Below are 20,278 nucleotides of genomic sequence, written 5' to 3' on the forward strand. Positions count from 1 at the left end.
TTTTTTTTTTGTCATCTACTGCAGTGAAAAAGAAAGGATTTAGGCAGGGTGCACATAAGCTGCACAGCCTTCTGCTGGCCACTGCTGCCAGCCAGCAGTACTCTGCCCAATGCTCAGCAGATGTCCCCTTTCTCACTTGGGAGGCTTTGAGTTCCCTTCCAAGCAGCACAGCATGTACCAGGTCTAGGCGATGGTCTCACCAGAACAAAAACCCTCACTGTTTTTCCCACCACGATTCCACTTGTGTATTCCTACTGCTTTTCTTTCTGCTGGTAGCAGTGCTCATTAAGCTTCGCAATGAATGCAAAAAAGGTAGAACAGCAGAAATAATTCACTTCAATTTTGCCTCTTTTTTTTTGTTTTTTGGCAGAGATAATCTTTCTACTAGTTCTGCTCCCCAAACCAGCTCTCCAAAAGGATAAGTGCCAAAGCAAGGGAGGGGGTGGGGAACTGCATGACAGGCAGCTCTGTCTTGCAGCAGCAGCTAGCATTTGTATCAACTTAGCTATAATACAAAATGAGATCAAAGGAACATGTGGTAAGATAACTATGAGGTAAGCTAATTATGTATGTGACAACATCATTTTCTTTCAGATACAAAAAAATTTTGTTTCAGGAATGTGAATTGCATCTTTATATGATGTTACCCCAAATCTTCAAACTTTACAGACCATTAAGTACAGATATAAGAATAATTCATTAACACAGAGCCATGTGGCTGAAGTATGTCCCATTAAAACAAAACCAAGAAAATTCACACAGATGATAGTGCCAGGCACCCCGACCTCTCTTCCCCACCCTCTAGTCAGGAGGGTTGTTTATTCATTTCCCTAAACTTGCAGCACAATCAGACTGTTTTCACCCTAGTGAGCTGTGCAAATTAATGCCACAGGTATAGGGGGGCGTGAGGCATAGTGGTTTGGGTTTTTTCCTTTCTTGTTCGTTTCTTTTTTGATAAATGTCACAGCAGTGATGTTTTCCATCAGCTCTTTGTCAAAGCAAATCTCCTCCAGGTGACATTAGTAAACCTCTACTATTAGGTACTGCCAATAAAATTTAGGGGTAAGCACTTAAATTATTTGGCTTTTACCTGTTGCTGATCTGTTCCTTTCTTGCTGTGATTCTGGATATAATCAACCAAGCCGTGAACCACAGTCCTCACAGCAACTAGTCCGTTTTCCAACTGTTCCCATGTCGGAGGTGGAGCATCTATTGCATTGACAGCAAACAGAATATAAAAAGAAAAATCAGAAGGAGTCTTCCAAAACCAGGTATGGAGAAACCATCAGTATTGCAAAACTTCACCAGACAACTGAAGAGATTTTATCAGAAATGTGTTATTAGATAAAAGCATTCAGCACCTTAATTCAGGGAAAAGCACCACTTAAAGAATAAAGCTACCTATAGACTCAAGATTAAACCACACAAAATACCAAACGAGCCAGCAAGACTACTATTAACATGTCAAATTACTTCCTTTTACCAGAATCTCCACATATCACAAGAACTCCAGAGTAAATGCATTGTACGAATTCTGCACGTAATTTAAAAAAAAAAAATAATAATCAGGCTGAAAATCTCTCTTCACATTCAGACCCCGGTAGGTAAAATCATTCTGTACAAATACCATCACTGGCCTAGATCACACAGACACAGTCACTGAACAGCAACAGAAATTGCTGCTTCTCAGATGGAAAAATGTCACAAGGCGCATCTATGTATCAGAACACCCTCTAGCAGAGCAATGTGAATAAACTCTACAGTCTCAATTCTATAGGGGCACTTGTTTCTTCTAGCCAATTTCCTTTTCTAATTGTTTAATCCATTCCAGCAGATGACACTCCCACCACGTGCCTACACACCCTGCTGTAAAACAGAAGACCTCAAAGTGCCTTTCAAGATCTTAGCATAATGACATTCTATTCTGCTCGCAAGGACTACGCTTCCAGAGGAACCTCAATGTACCTATAGAACAACAGGGAAGCAACTCAACAGCACAGAAGAGAAGCATCAAGATCAGACTCACCTACTGAAACTGAGTAAGGCTACTAGCAATTCCACTTTCCGTATCAGCCTTTGGCTAACAAATTTGCAGTACACACAAAGTTTTGTCCCTGACTTGTTACAGCATGAAAGATTTGGGAAGAAAGCACTGCATCTCCTTTATCTGTAAAGTACAACTGGTCCCCATTTGAGAGGTAACTATTTGCTTGAACAAACAAATTGGTAACTAAAAATTTTTACCTCCCGAAACCAAAGTTTAGGTCTTCACAGCATTTTGATATTGATTTTCATAATACTAATAGGTATAAACCGAAACTTCAGCCACAGCACTCTGTTCTGTCCCTTCCCTTCTCCCTCAGGCAGTCCATCCTCACAGTGCTGCTTTTTCAACAATTTCCATTTTTCTCTCCTGTCAACAACGTAAGATTTTATTTCCCAGTTATACTCTTCCCAACTATCTTCCCCTTCCCCGACTGTCCTTCACACCTTTGCAGAATTATGCATGAACAAGGAAAATACTGAATTCCCTAGCATAACAAACCTTTCTTGCCTAGACTGATTTTTTCCCAGCTTCTGTCTAATCAATCCATCAAAACTGTACTTTAGAATCCAAAACTGTTTACACAGAAGGTGCCTTATGATTTAACGCTGCCTCTGAGAGTCTTCCAAGTGAAATGTCTGCAGGCTAGAGACCTCAGATCAAAAACTAATACACAGAATTTCTAGAACAAAGAAAAAGACATCCTATTTTTAGATAAGTTAATACAAAAGTCCTTAATCTGGTGTTTTCTTGACTACTTTCCCTACTTGTTCACAAATTATTTCCTCTGGTGAAGGACTGGAGAGAAAGACCCCAGTAACAGCTAAGGCTCTGCATTAAGCACAGTGGTTCTAGCAATCTTCCTGTTGCTTTACAAATCTGATTTCAAATGGCAGCACATGTACTAAAAAAGGGGAAAATAAGGAAGCCAAGACTGCTGCCACTCCCCCTGTTAGCATTGCCCAATATCAAGTACACACCATGTCACCTCACAAGATTGTATGTATTCAACATCCTCATCCATGCTCACACAGAGCGGTCAAACAAGGAAGCTCTCTTCAGAGAAGCGGTGAAGTTATTCCTGCCATACTTTTGAATCTATTTTAGCTTCAAAATAGTTTAGTTCCTCACAAAGATTACTACTGTTCCCAGGCTGATTATGAATATCACTCAAGAATCTTAAGTTTATGAGTTAGAAGATGTTCCTTGCATTTGATGAACAGCTTTCAATCCTTCAACAGGGCTAAGCTCCTCTTGCTAAACTGTAAGTTAAAGGTTTTTATAAAACATCTAAAACTTACCTGGACTGGGATCAATGTTTGCCAGGAGCTCTAGGTGAGGTCGAAGACGATTCAGGTTAGCTGGATCTCCGGTCCTCTGAAGAGCAATAGTTAGTTCCTGAACACTCTGCGCAAATGAGGCTGGGGTCTGCAACTTAAAAAAATTATTATAATTAACTTTCTACAGGCAAAGCAATCCTCATGGTTTCTGAAGGTTGCTCCACAGGCTCACAAGAGCAGTCTTCCAAAACTGGAATAAAACGCTTTTCACACAAGCCCTTTTCAGTCAGTACCTTCTATTAAATTCTTTCTCTAGCATATGAACACACAATTCTTTGACACTGCAGGTTAAAATACAGCTCTAAATAGACAAAACAAAGGCTGGTATTTTTTCTACCAATATAACCTATTTCTTTTCTGTGTTGTGCTGGCACCCAGAGAATATTAGAAACCATTTAATTTAAACTTCAAGGGATCAGAGCATTTCCAGAATCAAGTAATTTTATTTAAGAAATGTGCTTCCACGTCTTTTTTACTTCAGGTGTAGACCTGCCTGGAAACATGAACCATTAACCCCTGTTACTACATTGGCAGTTATCAGCTGTTAAGAAAGGACACATCCCAACCGTGTAGCTAACCTTTGTGGCTTCCCACCTGCAGAAAGAAGTGAAGTAGAAAGAGATGGCAGGATGGCAGAGGGAGCAAGATTCATTAGGTTACAAATACGTATTTGAATTATTTAGGCCACAACAAGTTTTGAAATAACAGGGGAAATGATTAATGGGCGAGTACACATGGGCGCAACTTGTAAAATCATGTTACAAGCATTTAAATCTACTACAGTTGCAAACAAGATAGACAAGGCTGATTTTAGGTGGTTTTACCTTGTCAATGATGGACTGCATGTGGGATTTGTGGGACTGGTCTCCGTATAACAGTGAGGACCACTGATCTGGTGCAATGCGTAAACCTGCTTCCATAGCTATTTGAACTATCTGGGAATCATGTTCCCTTCTCAGAGCTTCGTAAGTCCGAAATTCCTCTTTCAGTTGCATCAGAGAGGAATCCTCATCCCGCTTTGTCACCTAATAGGGAGAAACGAGCCAAATACAATTAAGCAGGATAAACCAGAGATTATGTAAAGTCTAAGGCAAGTGAAATCTTCAGTCAGCAATGAAGTTCTTCCTCCCAAACTGAACTATGACACGACGCAGCAAACGCTAGTTCCTACTAAAATAACACACTCCTCATAAAGCTGAACCTCTATGAAATGGATTATTGAATGTACCTTACTCTGACCCAGATACTGGTGGAAGTGTCAATACTTCCTAAAACAACTTTATAGCATCCACACCTTACTTCTCCGGTCAGGGTGTTTTGGTTTTTTTATTGCAGAATTTTGTTTGAGGGTACAATTGGAAGCACACAAAATGTTTTTCACCTCAGTTAGCAAAAGTGAATGACATTTAAGTTGAGGACCTAGGAATGGACCATTAAATACTGAAAGCAGATCAAGCAGCTTAAGTTCCCTTTATACAACACTGATATCCAAAAGCCTCACATTCCTTTATTTCTAACTACATCACTACTCAATTAACTGAACTGGGGCTTTTCCAGCTTTAAGCCTCCTTTAAGGAGATAAGCCATGCTGACTTACATACAAGTTTTCTTACTGGGCACCTATTAAATCTGGACAGAGTCAAAACCTAGCTTTACAGCTTACAGTTGCAGTTTTAGCCTACATTGCCATCATAGCTGTACAACAAAGAACTCTCCAAATATGTGTGACTTCATGAATAATATTTTCTAGAACTACATCTATTTTTATGTTACAGAACAATGAAAACTCAAAGTGTAAACCCAATAGTTTTCACAGCATTATGAAATCTCCAAAAAGAATCTTCTTCATACCTTGAAGCATGAGGCTCTGTAAAGAAGCTGGACAACATGCCCAATGCTAGTTTTAGAAGCTTGAGGAAATCGCGGCTCCAGCCTCTGAACCACAAAGAGAACCAAGACCTTTCGTGACAAAGCAGATCCATCTTCCAGAGCCAGCAGAACCAGCTTTAAAGCCTCCTCTTGCATTGCTGGTGGGGGGAAAATGCAAAGAAGAGACAAAGGATGAGAGAAGACCAAGAAAGATTTCTGCAGATTCTTGCTTTCCTACAAGTGGGAGATGGCTACAGGCCCCCTCTCCCACAACACACACACTCACAGATGGGAAAGGGAGCTCAGCAAGAAGGGAGGGAAAAGAGGAAAGGCACATCTTCAGAGTCCTAGACTGTGCCTGGGGAAATAAGACTTAAATTATTATTATTAGTAGTAGTTCTATTTTGGGTTTCAGATGATAGGAAGACTTCTTTGTTCCTGTCTCTATGTCCCTCTTGATTATTAGCAAGTTTTCAAAGTGTACTATCTACATCCCACATCTATCCCAGCAGAAAAAGCTGACAGGCTGAGTGCAAGGTTGGTTCCCACACAGGTAAAAGAGAACTGATGTCCACACAAATAAATCAGGTGCTGTAGCACCACATATTTTGCCATTTAACAAGCCTCTCTTCCCCACAGTAGTTCAAAAGTTAGCATCCCAAAGTTACTCTTCCATAGTTTGGTTCAGTGGGGGAAAGCTTCTTCATTTTTTTCTTTAAGAAACTGGCTTCCTATTTCAAGGCATTCTTTCTGCTGGTCTTCAACAAGTTAAGTCTACATTTTCAGTAACAAAACTTCAATAATTTAAGCAAAATTAATTGCTTAAGAATTCTATGAAAAGGAATTTAATTAAATACTTTTTAAAAATGCATACACACACCCCCAAACGTAACATACAAAACAGTTGTGGGGAGTTTTGTTTGTTACCAAAGAGAAGGAAAAGCAGCTATGTCCAGTCACTTCTAGTAACATAATTTTTTTCCACAAGGGTCTTCAGAGTGTAGCAAGTGATGAACTACTTCCATTTGAACTTATCACAAGAACAAAAGGACACACATTATTCTGAATTTTATAGAAGACTTGCAAAAGCACTAAAAATGCGAGAAAATCTGTGACAGCAGCCCAATAGATGTATCATTAGTTCTGAAGACTTACTATTAAGAAATTAATCCACTGCCTAATTAAAAAATAATAATAAAAATCACTCAGGCAATCTGACACCCATTTATCAATCCTCATTTCTCAGTTGCTTCTAGTATAGAAGTAGTACTGTGATGTTACCTACCTGGTCCAAGGAATTGGCACCCCCTGGCTCTCACTGCAGCCCAGAGGTTGGAGGAGAGCTGCTGAGGATTTTGATGCTGAAGAATGAGCTCTGTGACTGTTCTTTCACCAAGTGACCGTGCTGCACGCATGGCTCTGATCCGCCCTTCTTCCTCCACCAGCTGGCAATGAACTAATGTCACAAGTTTCCGTTGCATGGGACGACTTAGCACGCTCTGAGTAGTACTGTTAAGACCCACACCTCCAAAACAAAGTGAAGCAGAAAAAAAAAAATAAACTACCTCGTATCATCTCCTCTTCTTCTGTCAGCCTTCAACCACTGTACTGCAGAAGTGTAAACCTAGCTGTCCTGATGTCCACTTAGTTAAACAGAACACTAGAGAAGGCATATCAGAAGTTCATTTTTGTCAGTTTACTTTACTTGGCATTAAAAGCAAACAGTTCCTGGGAGTCAGCTTTCCCACAGGTTTTAAGTAGTGCGATTGACTCTTTTGGCTCTCTAAGAAGGTGGAACCTTTAATGAATTCTCTTCTTGTGTTGGTAATCTGTCCTGCACCTTCCCATACAGATTCCCAGGTGTCTCCTCAAAGGTAAAATCATCATGCAGTTCCCTTATTCATGGGCTTCAGGGATCACTGCCGCCTTTGATGTCTGTCTGTTTTCACCAGACATTTAGCTTCTTATCTGGATCTAGTATCTTCACTGCTTTGGCCTAGCCAAACAAACTTACACCTAATTTCAAAACTGCTTGGCTGATATTTATTTATGTGCAAAACCTGCAATTCACAGATGCGCTGGGAGCCACATAAAGCAGGTTAAAGGAACAAGTGACTTGCGGGACATATGGCTGCCATACTGAGTTTGTTCTACAGCACCCAAGCTTATTCATTGGGCCACTGCTACTCAGAGTGGTGTTGCTATCACACTGCACTAGCTGGAAAAGCCTGAGACAGCATTTTGTAAAAAATTCAATAATGCCCATGATGCTCATCTCTACTACTTAAGTTGACAGATTCTTCCCGAGTCCACCATATGTAATACAGATAAAATCCATACTCTTGACCCCAGTGCAGTTTAGCTAAATTAGAATTACTCAGACTCAGCTCTTGTGCAAGATCTTGTATAAACAGACTATTACTTATTTCTCTTATATACCCCATATGCAGTAACTTTCTCATTTCATTTATTCCTCCTCCACAAACAAGCTGTGTTACTACAGTTCTCAAAGCAAAGCATAACTTAAAAAAAAAAAAAGCAGAATTATCTATTTGTACTTATTCTGCAGAAGTCAACCCAAGTTACAGTTTGGTTCAACTTATTATACCATGGCCAAATACCACAGCCTTTTCTCAGTATCAGTTTTAACAAAATGCCTTTAGATTCCACTGCCCCCCACCACCGCTGCTGTGAAGACATAACCTTAATACTTAGGAAATTTGTTTCATTTTGTTTTTTAAACTAGATTTATATCTATTTTTCAAACAAGCTAACTAATCATTTGGATAGTTAGTTTTGCCTCTTATTTGTTTCTAGCTTTCATTTTCAAAGGAAACAATGCAGGAACTACCTCTCGCGCTGCTGAGTGGTTTGAGGTACAACGCCAACTCTTCCACACATTTTTTGCCCTCCTCATAATGCTTGGTATCTTCAGCTCCACTACATAAAGTAATTGGCTGCTGCTCAGGAACCTGAAAAGAGATGACATGTACATCTACAATGAATATACACAAATAAATGGCAGCCATGCTTACAAACACTTGTTAATATCAAGCATTTCCTGTTTTCCTCCCCTTTGGGTTTCTTTCTATATTAGTAAGCATTTTTCCAGCTTGTTTAATGAACAAACAACATTAAAAAAAAAACCAACAGTGTTAAAAAAAAATAACGTAAAGAATTTATGTTTAGCAGACTTGTTTTATTTAGTGGCTAACAGGAACGAGAAGCAGAAGTGTTTATTCTGTGACAAAGTATTACATGATAACATGCTGCTACTTGTAACTGCAAAACTCTGGCTGAAATAACACACATATCGAGACATTTCCAAAGCTGGCTGGCTGGCAATCAAATAAGACAAACCCTGGTTTGCAGGTAGCAGAGATTCATATTTAGGGCCTCACAGCTCTAAAATCATCCAGGGATACGTGACTGGAGTTATTTGGATTTGTGGGAAGAAAGACTTAGCAGTAGATATTCTAAGACACCCTTGGAACGTATTCTAACTAGACTCAATTATCAAGCAGCAAGACCAAGTTATGTTACACAGTGCATATGAACACACCCTGCAAGTATTTATCTGACACCACAGGCCACTTACATCCTTGGGGTATATGTGTGTGGGGCTTTTTTTGGTCGTGGCATTTATTCTTTCATCCAGGCATTCAGCAGAAATTAGGATTTTTCAAAGGTATGTTGGACCACCCCTCCCCCCAAGTTATAATTTTAGTTTTGTTTTCCTCCAGGTAAACTCTTAAAGCTTTAAACAAATTTGAGAGTGCAGTATACGACTGTACTAATGTTTCTCAACATCACCATTCAGCAATCAGTTATCTATGTGATAGTATAGGGAACAGGAATTTCTCAGAAGACTAAACACAAGCACTTTTTTCGTTATGCTATTGAAGTGCAAATAGATCTCAGACTTAGACTATTTCTAAGTCAATCACTATCCCACTGGTAATAGCACACTAATCTCACGCTAATCTCTGCTTACAGGGAACAACTCAGGCCCTCAGTGTAAGAGCACAAGCCTTTAATGCTTGAGTTAAAGACAGCTACAAACCCGCTAACCTTCACATGCAACTCAGCCATGTAGAGAGTAGCATTATGATGGCAGCAGCAAATAAAAGCACTGAACATATCTAAATAGATATATATCTACACACACACATACTGTTGTCACCAAAGCAGACAGGAGCTTTCCTATCAATTTTAATAGAAAATAGTAAATTTTAATAGGAAGTAATCAATGAGATCATACTTCTCCTACAGGTTTATACAACTACGCATGCTAAGTTGCTTATTTGATACACATGGCCGAATAAAAAGTTACTAGCTGGATCACACTGGCTTTTACAGCAGGTGACAAAAAAGTCTCTGAGTATACATATCGGCTGCAATTAAGAGAGTTGATGCCACCTCAAAACTGACATAATCAAGATAGCCTGGATCAGACAACGCCCCTTTTATCCCTATTAAAGGAAAAACCAAACCCATGTTTTATCACACCAAGACAGCAAGGTTAGCCTGGATGCTTTTCACAGACTGCAGTTAACATCTGAAGTTCTGTGGGGTGGTTTTTTTTTGTTGTTTTGTTTTAATTTCGATAATAGGGTTGTCTTTCTTTGGGGTGGTTTTTTTTTTGTCTGTAAGCAGGAAAGCTTACAGGCAATTTTGCAACTATATGTTACAGTGGTCAGTTGTAACTGTTGCAACAGCAACAGCCTCAGCTGGACTGGTTTCTCAGGATTTGGGAAACAAATATTAACACCTTCAATATTTGCTTTCATGTTAACAGAACACACCAAATACTCCACCTCCTTTTCAAAGCCACTGCGATTTTAGCAGTCTGCCTCTGTCTGGGAAGTTATACAAGCAGAACTGGCTTATTGATCAAACAACACACATCTCATGCATTTGTGCCGAGACAGAGACTACACAGTCTGTGTGCCCTATTTACTGCTGTAATGTATTTTGTGCAAATTCCTATTTACTCCTGCAAGCATTCAATCTGGCACTGGCAACAACTTGAAATACAACCACAGTGTCACAACACGCAGCAGACAAAGGAGGTTTGGAACAGACATGGGACAGGAAGCTGTGTTCAGCCCTGGATTTCCATCTTGTTAAGGTAGGTTTAGCATACATTCACTGCAGCAGTTTGGAATGCCATACGCAACACTAACTCCATCAGCAAGGCACAAGGGCTGTCTAGGCAGCTAACAGAAAGCTCCCCCCTGCCCCAGGAAAAAGCTGGCATAGAAAAGCTTCCAAGACTTAATCAAGCTGTTCAACACTATCTGCATATCATTCCCATTTCTTCTCTTTGCAAGTGAAGCTTCAGTGTAAAAATCTAAATGTCTTGCACAACTGTACTGTTTGCAAAACGAGGCTGAAAGATTACAGTTTAACTTTCATCCCAAGCTGGAGCCAGCGTAGTAACTAAACAGTAAAACAAGATGATTATTTTTAAGTTTCACCCATTTTCAGGGGAAGAGAATATATTTCACCTCACACACACTTCCATCTTCACTCATGCAATGCAACACACAGCAAAACTTCCAAGTAATCTGCCCTTTTGCTGCTTCTCTTATATGCACTTCTAAGACATTTTAAATATTTTAAGGCTAGAATGATTATAACAATGGTATCTACCAAGAGAAAAATGGTAAACACATGATTCATAAAAGTCACGGGAGATCTGTACATTAATTTTGGCTCTTATCATGGAATTGCTGACGGACAACTGAGAAATAACTCTAAAACATTTTTGCTTCCCCTTCACAAAATAGCCTTTCAATACCGTGCAGGACCCTATAGTCACTTATGTTACAACACCCCTTGAGAGTCTCAAAACAGATGCCCTGCAGAGCAAGTTCATTATTTTCATCCTCACTCAATATTCCACTCTTCCAGACACCACACCCTTATCACACTTTTCAGTGCAAATATATTTACATAATATAATAAACACCTCCCAAGGGGGACTAGAACAAGACAGGAAAAACAATCTCAGCTGTTTAATTACTTTAAATTTGTGATAATTCTGCATGCATTTGCCTTGGCAATGACTGCAAGTATCTTGGTAGTGGAATGCTGCCCATCAGCATGACTACTTGTGGCTGTGGGAAGAGGCAGGTTATGACGGCATGAGGAAGGGGACCGGAAAAGAATGCTAAAGCATCATCTCATACCAGGCAGTGATTTTGAGTTGGTCATTTAAGCGTAATTTGATGAAAGATGTCAGCTTGAGTTGTTGCTAATTACCATTAGACATCTAATTGCACAGTATGAGAACATGTTAAAAAGACCAAACGCCTTCTTGTTGGGTCTGAAAACTCCTTCCCTCAATATACCACCCCCCTGTGAATGGATGATTCGCTTCCTGCCAAAAAAAAAAAAAAAACAAACCCAAAACAAAACCAAAGCCTACTGTCTTCAGTTCCTCAAGAGTTCACACTAAGGACAACTACTTCACAGATAAATCTTCTTTTGAGGTACCTCATTTCACCAGAGATAACAATAAAAATATTATTGAAATGTAACACTAATATCTCTGCGATCGTAATCTTCCACTTTTGAAAGGGCTGTTAAGATCACTCACCTGTTCTCTTGTCATATGCATGACCCCATTGCCTAATGCCTAGAATTTTATTTATCACATCCAGCAGGAGACTATGAAAGAAATTAAATCAACTCAATTTTTGCCACTTAATGTCATCTGTTTGGAACGTGCACACTGCTGTTTCATGTGTTAAAAAAACAGGAGGGAAGAGCTTAGATGACAGATCCATGATTCTGCAGCTTCAAAACACTGGCCTGGGGAATGTTTAAAATAGGTGCATATAGCGAGTACTATGTGGATGCTTGAATAGTTAAAACTCAAACCCTCATTCCCATAGAAACTGGCTTAAGGGATTTCTTTACCCAAGAAGTTTAAAAAGCAAGGTATCCCATGAACGCCTTCCTTAATTTGTGTTTAAGGCAGCCACTGTGCCTCTCCCTTTCCTCACAATATGCTTAGCTCCTGCTTAGGCACTCAGCTATTTCCAGCTCTCCCAGGAGTAATTCTCATCTTTCCCTTACAATCCCTTCTGCCCCTCAACCCTCATCTTATATGGCTGAACTTATCTATATGTGGGCTGAATTGCCTGACCACTGCCTTCCAGAACAGGCCCTGTAACCACTGTTGATGTGTGCCATGCTACAGTGGGGCAGCAGGAATTTGTGTGTCTGCAACAGTTAATTTTCACATCAAGGGTGGCTATAACCTGAGCAACAGGTTTCATTTTTGCAAAGGGGTGGGGAAAGGCAAAACCGAGAAACAGCCTATAATTCAAGAAAGAAACCAACTCTTTTCACCATTAAAGTGACAAAACCTACAGAGAGAGCAAGCAAACGCTATTGTCTGAGAAATAGGTTACTGCTTTCTCGGGTGACTGTGTGACAAATTTAGCACATTTTCCCCAGAAGTACAGTTCTGCTCATTTCACCCGTTGTGCCTGTGCAAAAGCCAAGCAATGTGACTTGCCCTGGAATCCTATCATTGCTGCCAGTCATGACAGAATAGATTTGCGTCTTCAAACTGCCTGGTTCCCTCCTCTGCCTCCAGCAAAAAAGCACTTAACACTTATAAATGTGTGAACTTCTCAGAAGCCTCCCCACAGGGAAAAGAACAAACTGTTCTTTTGCCCCCCAGATAAAAGCTTTCATTGTGTTGTATTGTATTTCACTCTAAAAGGAAACCTGTACTTTGGAATTTATCATTTAAAAATAAAGTATTACATGTCTCCATGGACTCAGCTTAAGGTGTACAGGGGGTTGTTTGAGAGATTAGAGGACATTAACAACGCATACACCCTCCTGACACTAAACCAAGTAGAAGAACAAGAAAATGGACTTAGTTTCATGAAAATTTATGATACTACTCATGCTTCATAAACCAGCTTGCTGCTCACAGATCATTTTCATTGACATGTACCAAAGAGCCCACCTTCTTAATGGGACAGAGTTAAAAAATCACTGTAGTTTCTCTAAAGTACACACCCCCCACCCCAAGCCTTTTTCTGTGAAAGTATTTTTTAAATGGCCTTAGAGATACTAGTGGAAAACAGCAAATGTTTCCCTGTTCCTTCACTGAAAATAGTGTACTTGTTTTCTAGTACTCCACAGGTGCCAGGAAGGGAAAGGGAGGGTGAGTTACACTGAACACTGATTTCATTCACATCCTCATTGAAATTAGGAGCTGGGGGGGAGGTAGTGCAAATGTCTCTTAAGGGGAAAGTTCATCAGTAATAAAAACTCAGCTAAGATGACCCATTATTGTTTAGGTAACAGAATGCAGCAAGCAGCACATGTAGAATCATAGAAGATCTCAAGCTGGAAGCGACCCGTAAGGATCATGCAGGAACAAGCAGCAAATGAGAGCGAAGGGAATACTGTTTCTTTTGGTGATATTTCCAGCTTTTTAAGGTCACCAAAAAAATCTTATGACTCATGATCACATAAAAATTTAAGATATAAAAATGATCACAAAAATAGCATCATTAATTCAAAGTTGGAACCTAGAGTTCAGAGCAGTCTCAAGACAAATACAACACCACCATAAAGCCACTCCTCCTTCTTCATACCTCACACATATGCATAAGGGAACTGGCTGGCTAACTAGCAAAACCAGAATAAAGTTCTCAATTACCTGTGACAGAGGCAGGGTGATTTTTCATCGTATTTCAGAAGATCTTGTTTTTATGGAAATTTTAATTCAGACCAAGTTCAAGTTAAAAGCTATCACATAGCTTCTCACAAAACTTAACAAATGCACACAGAACAACCAAAAAAATGCAAGAGGAAAAGGCATTTATCGTAAGTGTGGACATTTGGATACAGCTGGAACTTTTCTAGAAACTCCAGAGAGGAAGGAAGAAGATATAAGGAAGATAAAGAATTACAGCATTTATTTATTTATGGCATCACCCACAGATTTCACACTGTTTGGAAGCTCTTCAAAGATGGCAGCATACGTATATCACAGAAATGGAAGCACACAGTCTCATCACCTTCTCCTGCAGAGCAGGATGAGTCACTTGGCACAACCAGAAACAGAATTAAAATTTAAAGCTTCTGAAATAACTTCTATGCCATACACCACAACAGAACAAATTAGCTGTATTACTTGATAAATCAAATGAAAAGAGAAGTGGCAAAAGCACGTCTAGATCTCTAGGTCCCAGTGCCTAATAAAAAGCATTGTAAGAGCATCTTTCTTTCCTCCACACCACAGCTCTTCCATTTTCCCTGAACTATGGATCTTCTTGAATTTTGCTGCCTCTAACTCTGCTGAACCCAGACACAGAAGCAGAACAAAACAATAATCCCTCTATGATAACTGCATCCCATCTACATTTTTGTCCCTCATCTGTAATTTACACAACATTGTCCCTGCTCTCCCCAAGTCCACAATCCTTTCCACTCCTGGGAGGTATGGGTCACAGGATCTAACCATGCCAAGTTTATGTCAATTTAAGTCTGTGTTGCAACTGAACAGGACAATGCTTCTTTCCACACATCCTTGCCCTTTTTCTCAGGCTGCTGCTGTCAGTACCAGTGCCACGGGAGTACTCACCTCCATCAGATCAGCAGCGCAGCTGACCTTACAAGTACCCTTTCCACCACAAAGGGGAGTTCAGGCAGGCTCCCCCCATTCACCTATACAGGTTTAGGTTAATATACCAGCTCAGAAAGTTATATTTCCAGAGCAGTTTCAAATTAAACATAAAGCAGTATAAAGGCTGCTACCAGAGGGGTCTGATTCACTTCTCTTACTCTCCCCTCCTGGCTTTTGATCACAAGCCTGTAGGGTGAACATGGTAAAGCAAGTAAACCACCACAGAAGAATGGCTTCCCACCAGTTAAGCTCACCGATTCCAGTTCATCCTTTCAGCAAAGAATGGCTAGGGAAGGAGGAAGCAAACAGAACCAACGTGTTCTGGTGGTAGCTCAGAGTTACACTGAATTAGATGAACACAAAATCAGTCAGCTACCAGCAGAATCAAAATTTGAACAGTTGTTCAGGGCACCTTTACTACAGCATGCCTAAGGTCTAAAACCTGTATTCATCAGTCTACAAAAAGGTAGATGTCTACTCTACATACTGTTAACAGAGTCATTATTCTTTATTTATGAGTTGTCCTCCCAAAAGAAAGATGGAAAACAATGTAGAAACAGATTTTTTTTTAAAAAAAAAAGCACTGATACCTGAGCACCCACTAGTTGCAGCAAGGCTGAATTCACAGGAAGGAGTTCAATGTCTGTATTGATAGTGGTCTGGTCAAAAGGGCATGCCTTACGGTGGAGCTTGTTGAGGCACATCTTGCAGACAGTGTGGCCACAACCCAAGCTGATGGGCTTCCGGATTGTTTCGTCGAAAGTCTGTGTGCAAATCGGGCAGGAGAGAAAATCCGTCCATTGTGGAGCTTGTACAGGCATTGCTTCAGGAGTTAACTGACAAGACAAAAATCTAAAGCACAGATTCCACTGGAATCAAAATCTTTGAAAAAAGAAGTCTGTTTGTTTTTAAATATCTTCTGTAAGTACAGACAGTCAGCACATAGTGTGAAACATAACCTGTAAGAAAGCAGAAACAGAAAATTAGCATTCTCTGTTGGCACAGGCATGTGAAATCTTTTATGCTAGGTAAACATCACTTGTAAAGGTACAGCTGAACTAGGAGTACAGTACTGGTATCAGAGGACTGAGTCATGACTTGATTTAATTCCAGCTAGTCTCTAGCATTGGAAAAGCCACTTAAAACCATTTCTGCTGTTATGCAGCTTAAGAAAAAAAAACCCAAGATAGATAATTATCTCACTGAAGTTATAAGACAAATTAGCTTTTAGGTTTTATGTTCTTTTTTTTTCTTTACAAATGAGCCAATTAACATCAACTAGATTTGAATAAAAAAGGCAATTTTTGAAGGACTGTTGTGCTTATTACATTAAAACCACTTTTTACTGTATTTAATTGTGAGCTTTACATATTTTTGCTTAGACAAGGCTTCATCCAAAACCTCCATCACAAGCAAACTTTCTTCTGAGTTCAGTGGGCTCTGAACTGGCACACAACCCTGCAGAAACAGCCCCAAGAACTGGATGAATGGCTCGGAGTAGTCTCAGACACTACCTGCATGCAATACTGCTCACACACATTGCTAGGTAATACTCAGTACTGCTACTACAGCATCTTCACACAAACAGATCTGTACAGAGCTGCCCAGTACCACGTGGACTTATACAGTCACGTCTGCATTACCCTGGGAATCTCCATGCATTACTGGGTGTAATTGAGCATTGGTAGCTTGCTCTCAGTCTGCCCACCAAGCAGCTCTGTCCTTCAAAAGAAGGAAGAAAGTTTCTAGAAGTTGTTTTTGACTGGAAGAGTGACAACTGTTTCTCAAGGACCCTTTTCTAACACTGGTTTATAGCATTCATTGCCTATCTAGAGATTATACTGACAGTGAAAGTAACATCTTTAATACACTGAGAAATTACACTGAAACACAATAGAGGAGAACCTGGGAGATCTTTATTCATGGCACTTTTGAACCAAAATGCTAAGAAAATCAGATGTTACTAATTATAAGGGAAAGGAAGGCAAGACATCCCTTTGAGACAAAGAAAAGTAAATAAAAGCAGAACTCCACATGTGAGGAGAAATATAGAGGACTAGACAGATGAAGCGATATGAAAAGTACCATTATCAAAAGAAAAATTGGTAATAAAAAAAATATTCTGATCACTGGTGATAGAAAGCCAGGCAAGTTTGCACAAAACCAGTGCAAGTCACATAGGCTTACTACCGAACACATTTTTCTAAATCAAGCAGCAAAGCAACAAAAAACCAAACCACCCCAATTGCCCAGATACATTAAGTTTCTTTCCCACACACCAGGGCTTTGGTTTCATACCAAGGAGTGTGCGCTTGCTTGCTAATTATGTTCAGATAGAAAGTTCTTCTATAAGCAAAACAGCAACCTTTTATCAAATCTTAGCTTAAAGAACAACCTCAAAATTAAAATCTCAATTCCAAGTAAAGGCAAAGAGAAACTTCAAGTTAGGACTTGTGCAATTCAGAATCAAAGCATTTTAAGACAGCAACAAAAATCTGATGCTAAAACAGAGAGACTCTGAAAAGCCTCAGGCTTTTGTTCCAGAATTTAGTGCAATGCTGTTCAGGGTTAGCATCATTTTGCTAAGGCACACAATGAGGAGCTACTAGTTGAGCTTTTAATCATGTTTCATCAAGAAAACGTTAAAGTTTAGTTCTAAAGCTAATGAAAACAATTACTTCTGTCTTCAAAAGAATAGGTACAATACCCCACAGCCACTGTTTACCAGCCAACAAGGAATCAATAAGAAATCAATACCACCCAGCCAGAGCGGTGCTGAGGCAGAGGCACTGCCTGTGGTTAACCCCACCACCACCGAAGATCTGCCAAAGTTGTTCTGGGCTCCCACTCTGTCACAAATCACCTCTTTAATAGAAAAATCAGTATTTTTTTTTCATCTTGTCAGCAGGCAGTCAAATTGCTACTGTATCATCATAACCCAAACGAAAACATACTTGGTAAGTTACTTGACTTGAGCTAACTTCCTAAACCATCCAGGATGTTTATTTGCAAGCCTTCCCTGCCTCCCTTTATATATTTTAAAGTAAACCTTGGTACCTATTCCAGCTAGTATCATTCTTTGTAAAACAAAACCATAATAGACATTGCCTTTAAACTCCATAGAAATCCTTCTGCCAAAAGCAGTACACAGCTTGGTAAATTCCAGTGTACATATTGTTGTGCTATGAAATACCACTTGAGGTTCAAAATTTAAGAGCTGAATCATATTGCTTCCTTCCTACCACGCTGGTATTAAAATATCTATGAACAGTTTCCCAGATCATCTGCAATTCAGAAACCATTTGAACACTCCATTTGAAACACTGATTATTAACCTGGCATTAAAGAGCAGTTTCTTACTACTTGAGGAAATCTAAAACCAGTAGCTAACATGAAGCTATACTATCGACACTAGAAAGTAGATGTGGACATGGAGATCCCACCATCCCAGGCTCTGAACTGGAAAAAAGGAGTTGAACACAACTTTAACATGAGTTAACTCACTAAAAAACAAAACAAAACAGACATGTTCCCACCTGTACCTCTGTCCACTCCAGATAACTGGCATAATGAAACAGGTAATATTTATTTACAGTCTCAACAGTTGAAAGAAAAGTTTGGGAAGTCTGGGAAGGGAAGGAGTAATTAGTGGCATCCCTGATCCCTTATCAAGGCAGGTCTCAAAAGGCTAGAGAATGGAAGAAAAGCTTACATACAAGCACAACTCTCTGAAGGGTTCTAATGAGCCCAAGCCTGGCACCAAACTGCCAAAATAGAAGGGCACATCATGTGTGAATGGAAAACCCACAGCCCTGGCAGCAGGCATGTAATCATTAGAGGCACATTTCAACAGTGGGTGACAGTTCCCCCTTACCCATGATAAACATCTCTCCTACTCCTTGTTTCAACAAATTCTGCAGCACCTGTGGACACGTACTGATGCCTGAATGCCAGAGGAAGGCCACAGATAACACTGACAATAGAAAGTAAGTCTGGGAGAAACCTCAGGAAATCATCCATTTCAGCACAGTCTAACTGCTGGAACAGATGGCTAACTGGCTTGATCCAGCCAACCTTTTCCCTACAGGAAAAAAGAATAGCTGTTGGAGCAACAAACCCTACTCTGCTAACAAATCTCCCAAGCAGATCAGCACAGAACTGTGGAATTCCTCCAGTCCCACTTAAGACAGGAATGGCATTACAGGGACTGAGGGTTCAATGAGCTGCACACACACAGGCTGGCACCAAGCCAAGTACTGCTGCTGCCACAGCTTTCCACACACGCAGTCCCATTTTCACGCTGGATCTTCAATCTTCAGACTAGGAAGCAGAGTCAAGCACTGAGATACAATACAAATCCCTCCCAGGCACAAAGCGTATAGATGGGTTATACGCCTAAGAAGTGAAGCTGGGAAAGATGCGCGCCTTTTTGCAAGGTTTGTGACTTGCTACAACCTTGGAAATAACTAGAAACAAAATATTCTTTAACTTCTAAGAGCTACTTTAAACAAGAGAGATTACAAATGGCAATAAAATGATGGAAACAAGACAGTTTCAATATCACAGACAGCTATTGGAACCACCATCGCTACAGAAAGGACACTTGCTTATACATATAGAAGTAGGGAAAGCATATTCACACTTTCGTGGTATATGGGTTTTTTAAATGTTTCTCTCCACTATTATGCCAGATGCAAGCAAAATGCAAAGAATGCAAACATTTATAAAAGACATACCCATTTAAATAAAATCCCCTTCCCCTTATTATGACATTTTTAACCCACCCTCTCAATTTGCTAAGTTTTTCACACCTGTTAGCCTCCAACACTTTGTATTACACACACATTTCTTTGTGCATGATTGAGGAAAACAAAGATATACCAATAACCAAGAAAAAACACTAAAAAGACACATCCACAGTACCTAAGTTGGAAGACGAGAAGCTGTAATTAAGAATGAAGATGCACCAAGACATAGACCTCAAATAGTACACTGGGACCAGTCAGATTTATTTCATTATTTCCAAGTTTGATAATATAAGATACCTCTATGCATGTCTCCTCCTTCTGATTAGCCCTCCATAAACTCTTTTTAGCCAGTACTAGAAACACCTGAAAAATTCCTCCTCTCTTCTGGGTCCTCCCCCAACCCTCAAAAATTCCTTGAAATTCCAACCTTCAAGGCAGACTGGAAATGTCACACTAATCAGATCAGTGACCCTGCCAGTGCTTCAGAGAAAGAGAGAATCATTCTACACATCACCAGGACAACTGCTCAACGCTTTATCACATTCCTTACTCTACTGCACTAACCGCGGAGGGGTAACACAGTCTCCTGTCCAAGCTGCGTTATGTCCCTGAT

At 39.9% G+C, this 20,278-nt stretch overlaps 1 protein-coding gene across 9 annotated transcripts in view; it reads right to left on the reverse strand.

Annotated features, from left to right (window-relative positions):
- Window positions 1-20,278, reverse strand: part of RC3H1 (ring finger and CCCH-type domains 1) — a 65,035-nt gene that overhangs the window by 25,615 nt on the left and 19,142 nt on the right. For 8 of the 9 annotated variants that reach the window (XM_040610036.1, XM_040610035.1, XM_040610033.1 and 5 more), the window contains exons 2-8: window positions 15,508-15,876; window positions 8,105-8,225; window positions 6,539-6,778; window positions 5,236-5,411; window positions 4,209-4,409; window positions 3,346-3,478; window positions 1,091-1,209 (exon numbers count right to left, since the gene is read on the reverse strand). In XM_040610036.1, the coding sequence (XP_040465970.1) occupies window positions 1,091-1,209; window positions 3,346-3,478; window positions 4,209-4,409; window positions 5,236-5,411; window positions 6,539-6,778; window positions 8,105-8,225; window positions 15,508-15,738 (1,221 nt within the window). In that variant the 5' untranslated portion in view covers window positions 15,739-15,876. The remainder of the gene's footprint in view (window positions 1-1,090; window positions 1,210-3,345; window positions 3,479-4,208; window positions 4,410-5,235; window positions 5,412-6,538; window positions 6,779-8,104; window positions 8,226-15,507; window positions 15,877-20,278) is intronic. The other variant, XM_040610031.1, reaches the window with a different exon arrangement.

Source organism: Falco naumanni, chromosome 11 (assembly GCF_017639655.2).
Source record: "Falco naumanni isolate bFalNau1 chromosome 11, bFalNau1.pat, whole genome shotgun sequence".
Taxonomy (NCBI): domain Eukaryota; kingdom Metazoa; phylum Chordata; class Aves; order Falconiformes; family Falconidae; genus Falco; species Falco naumanni.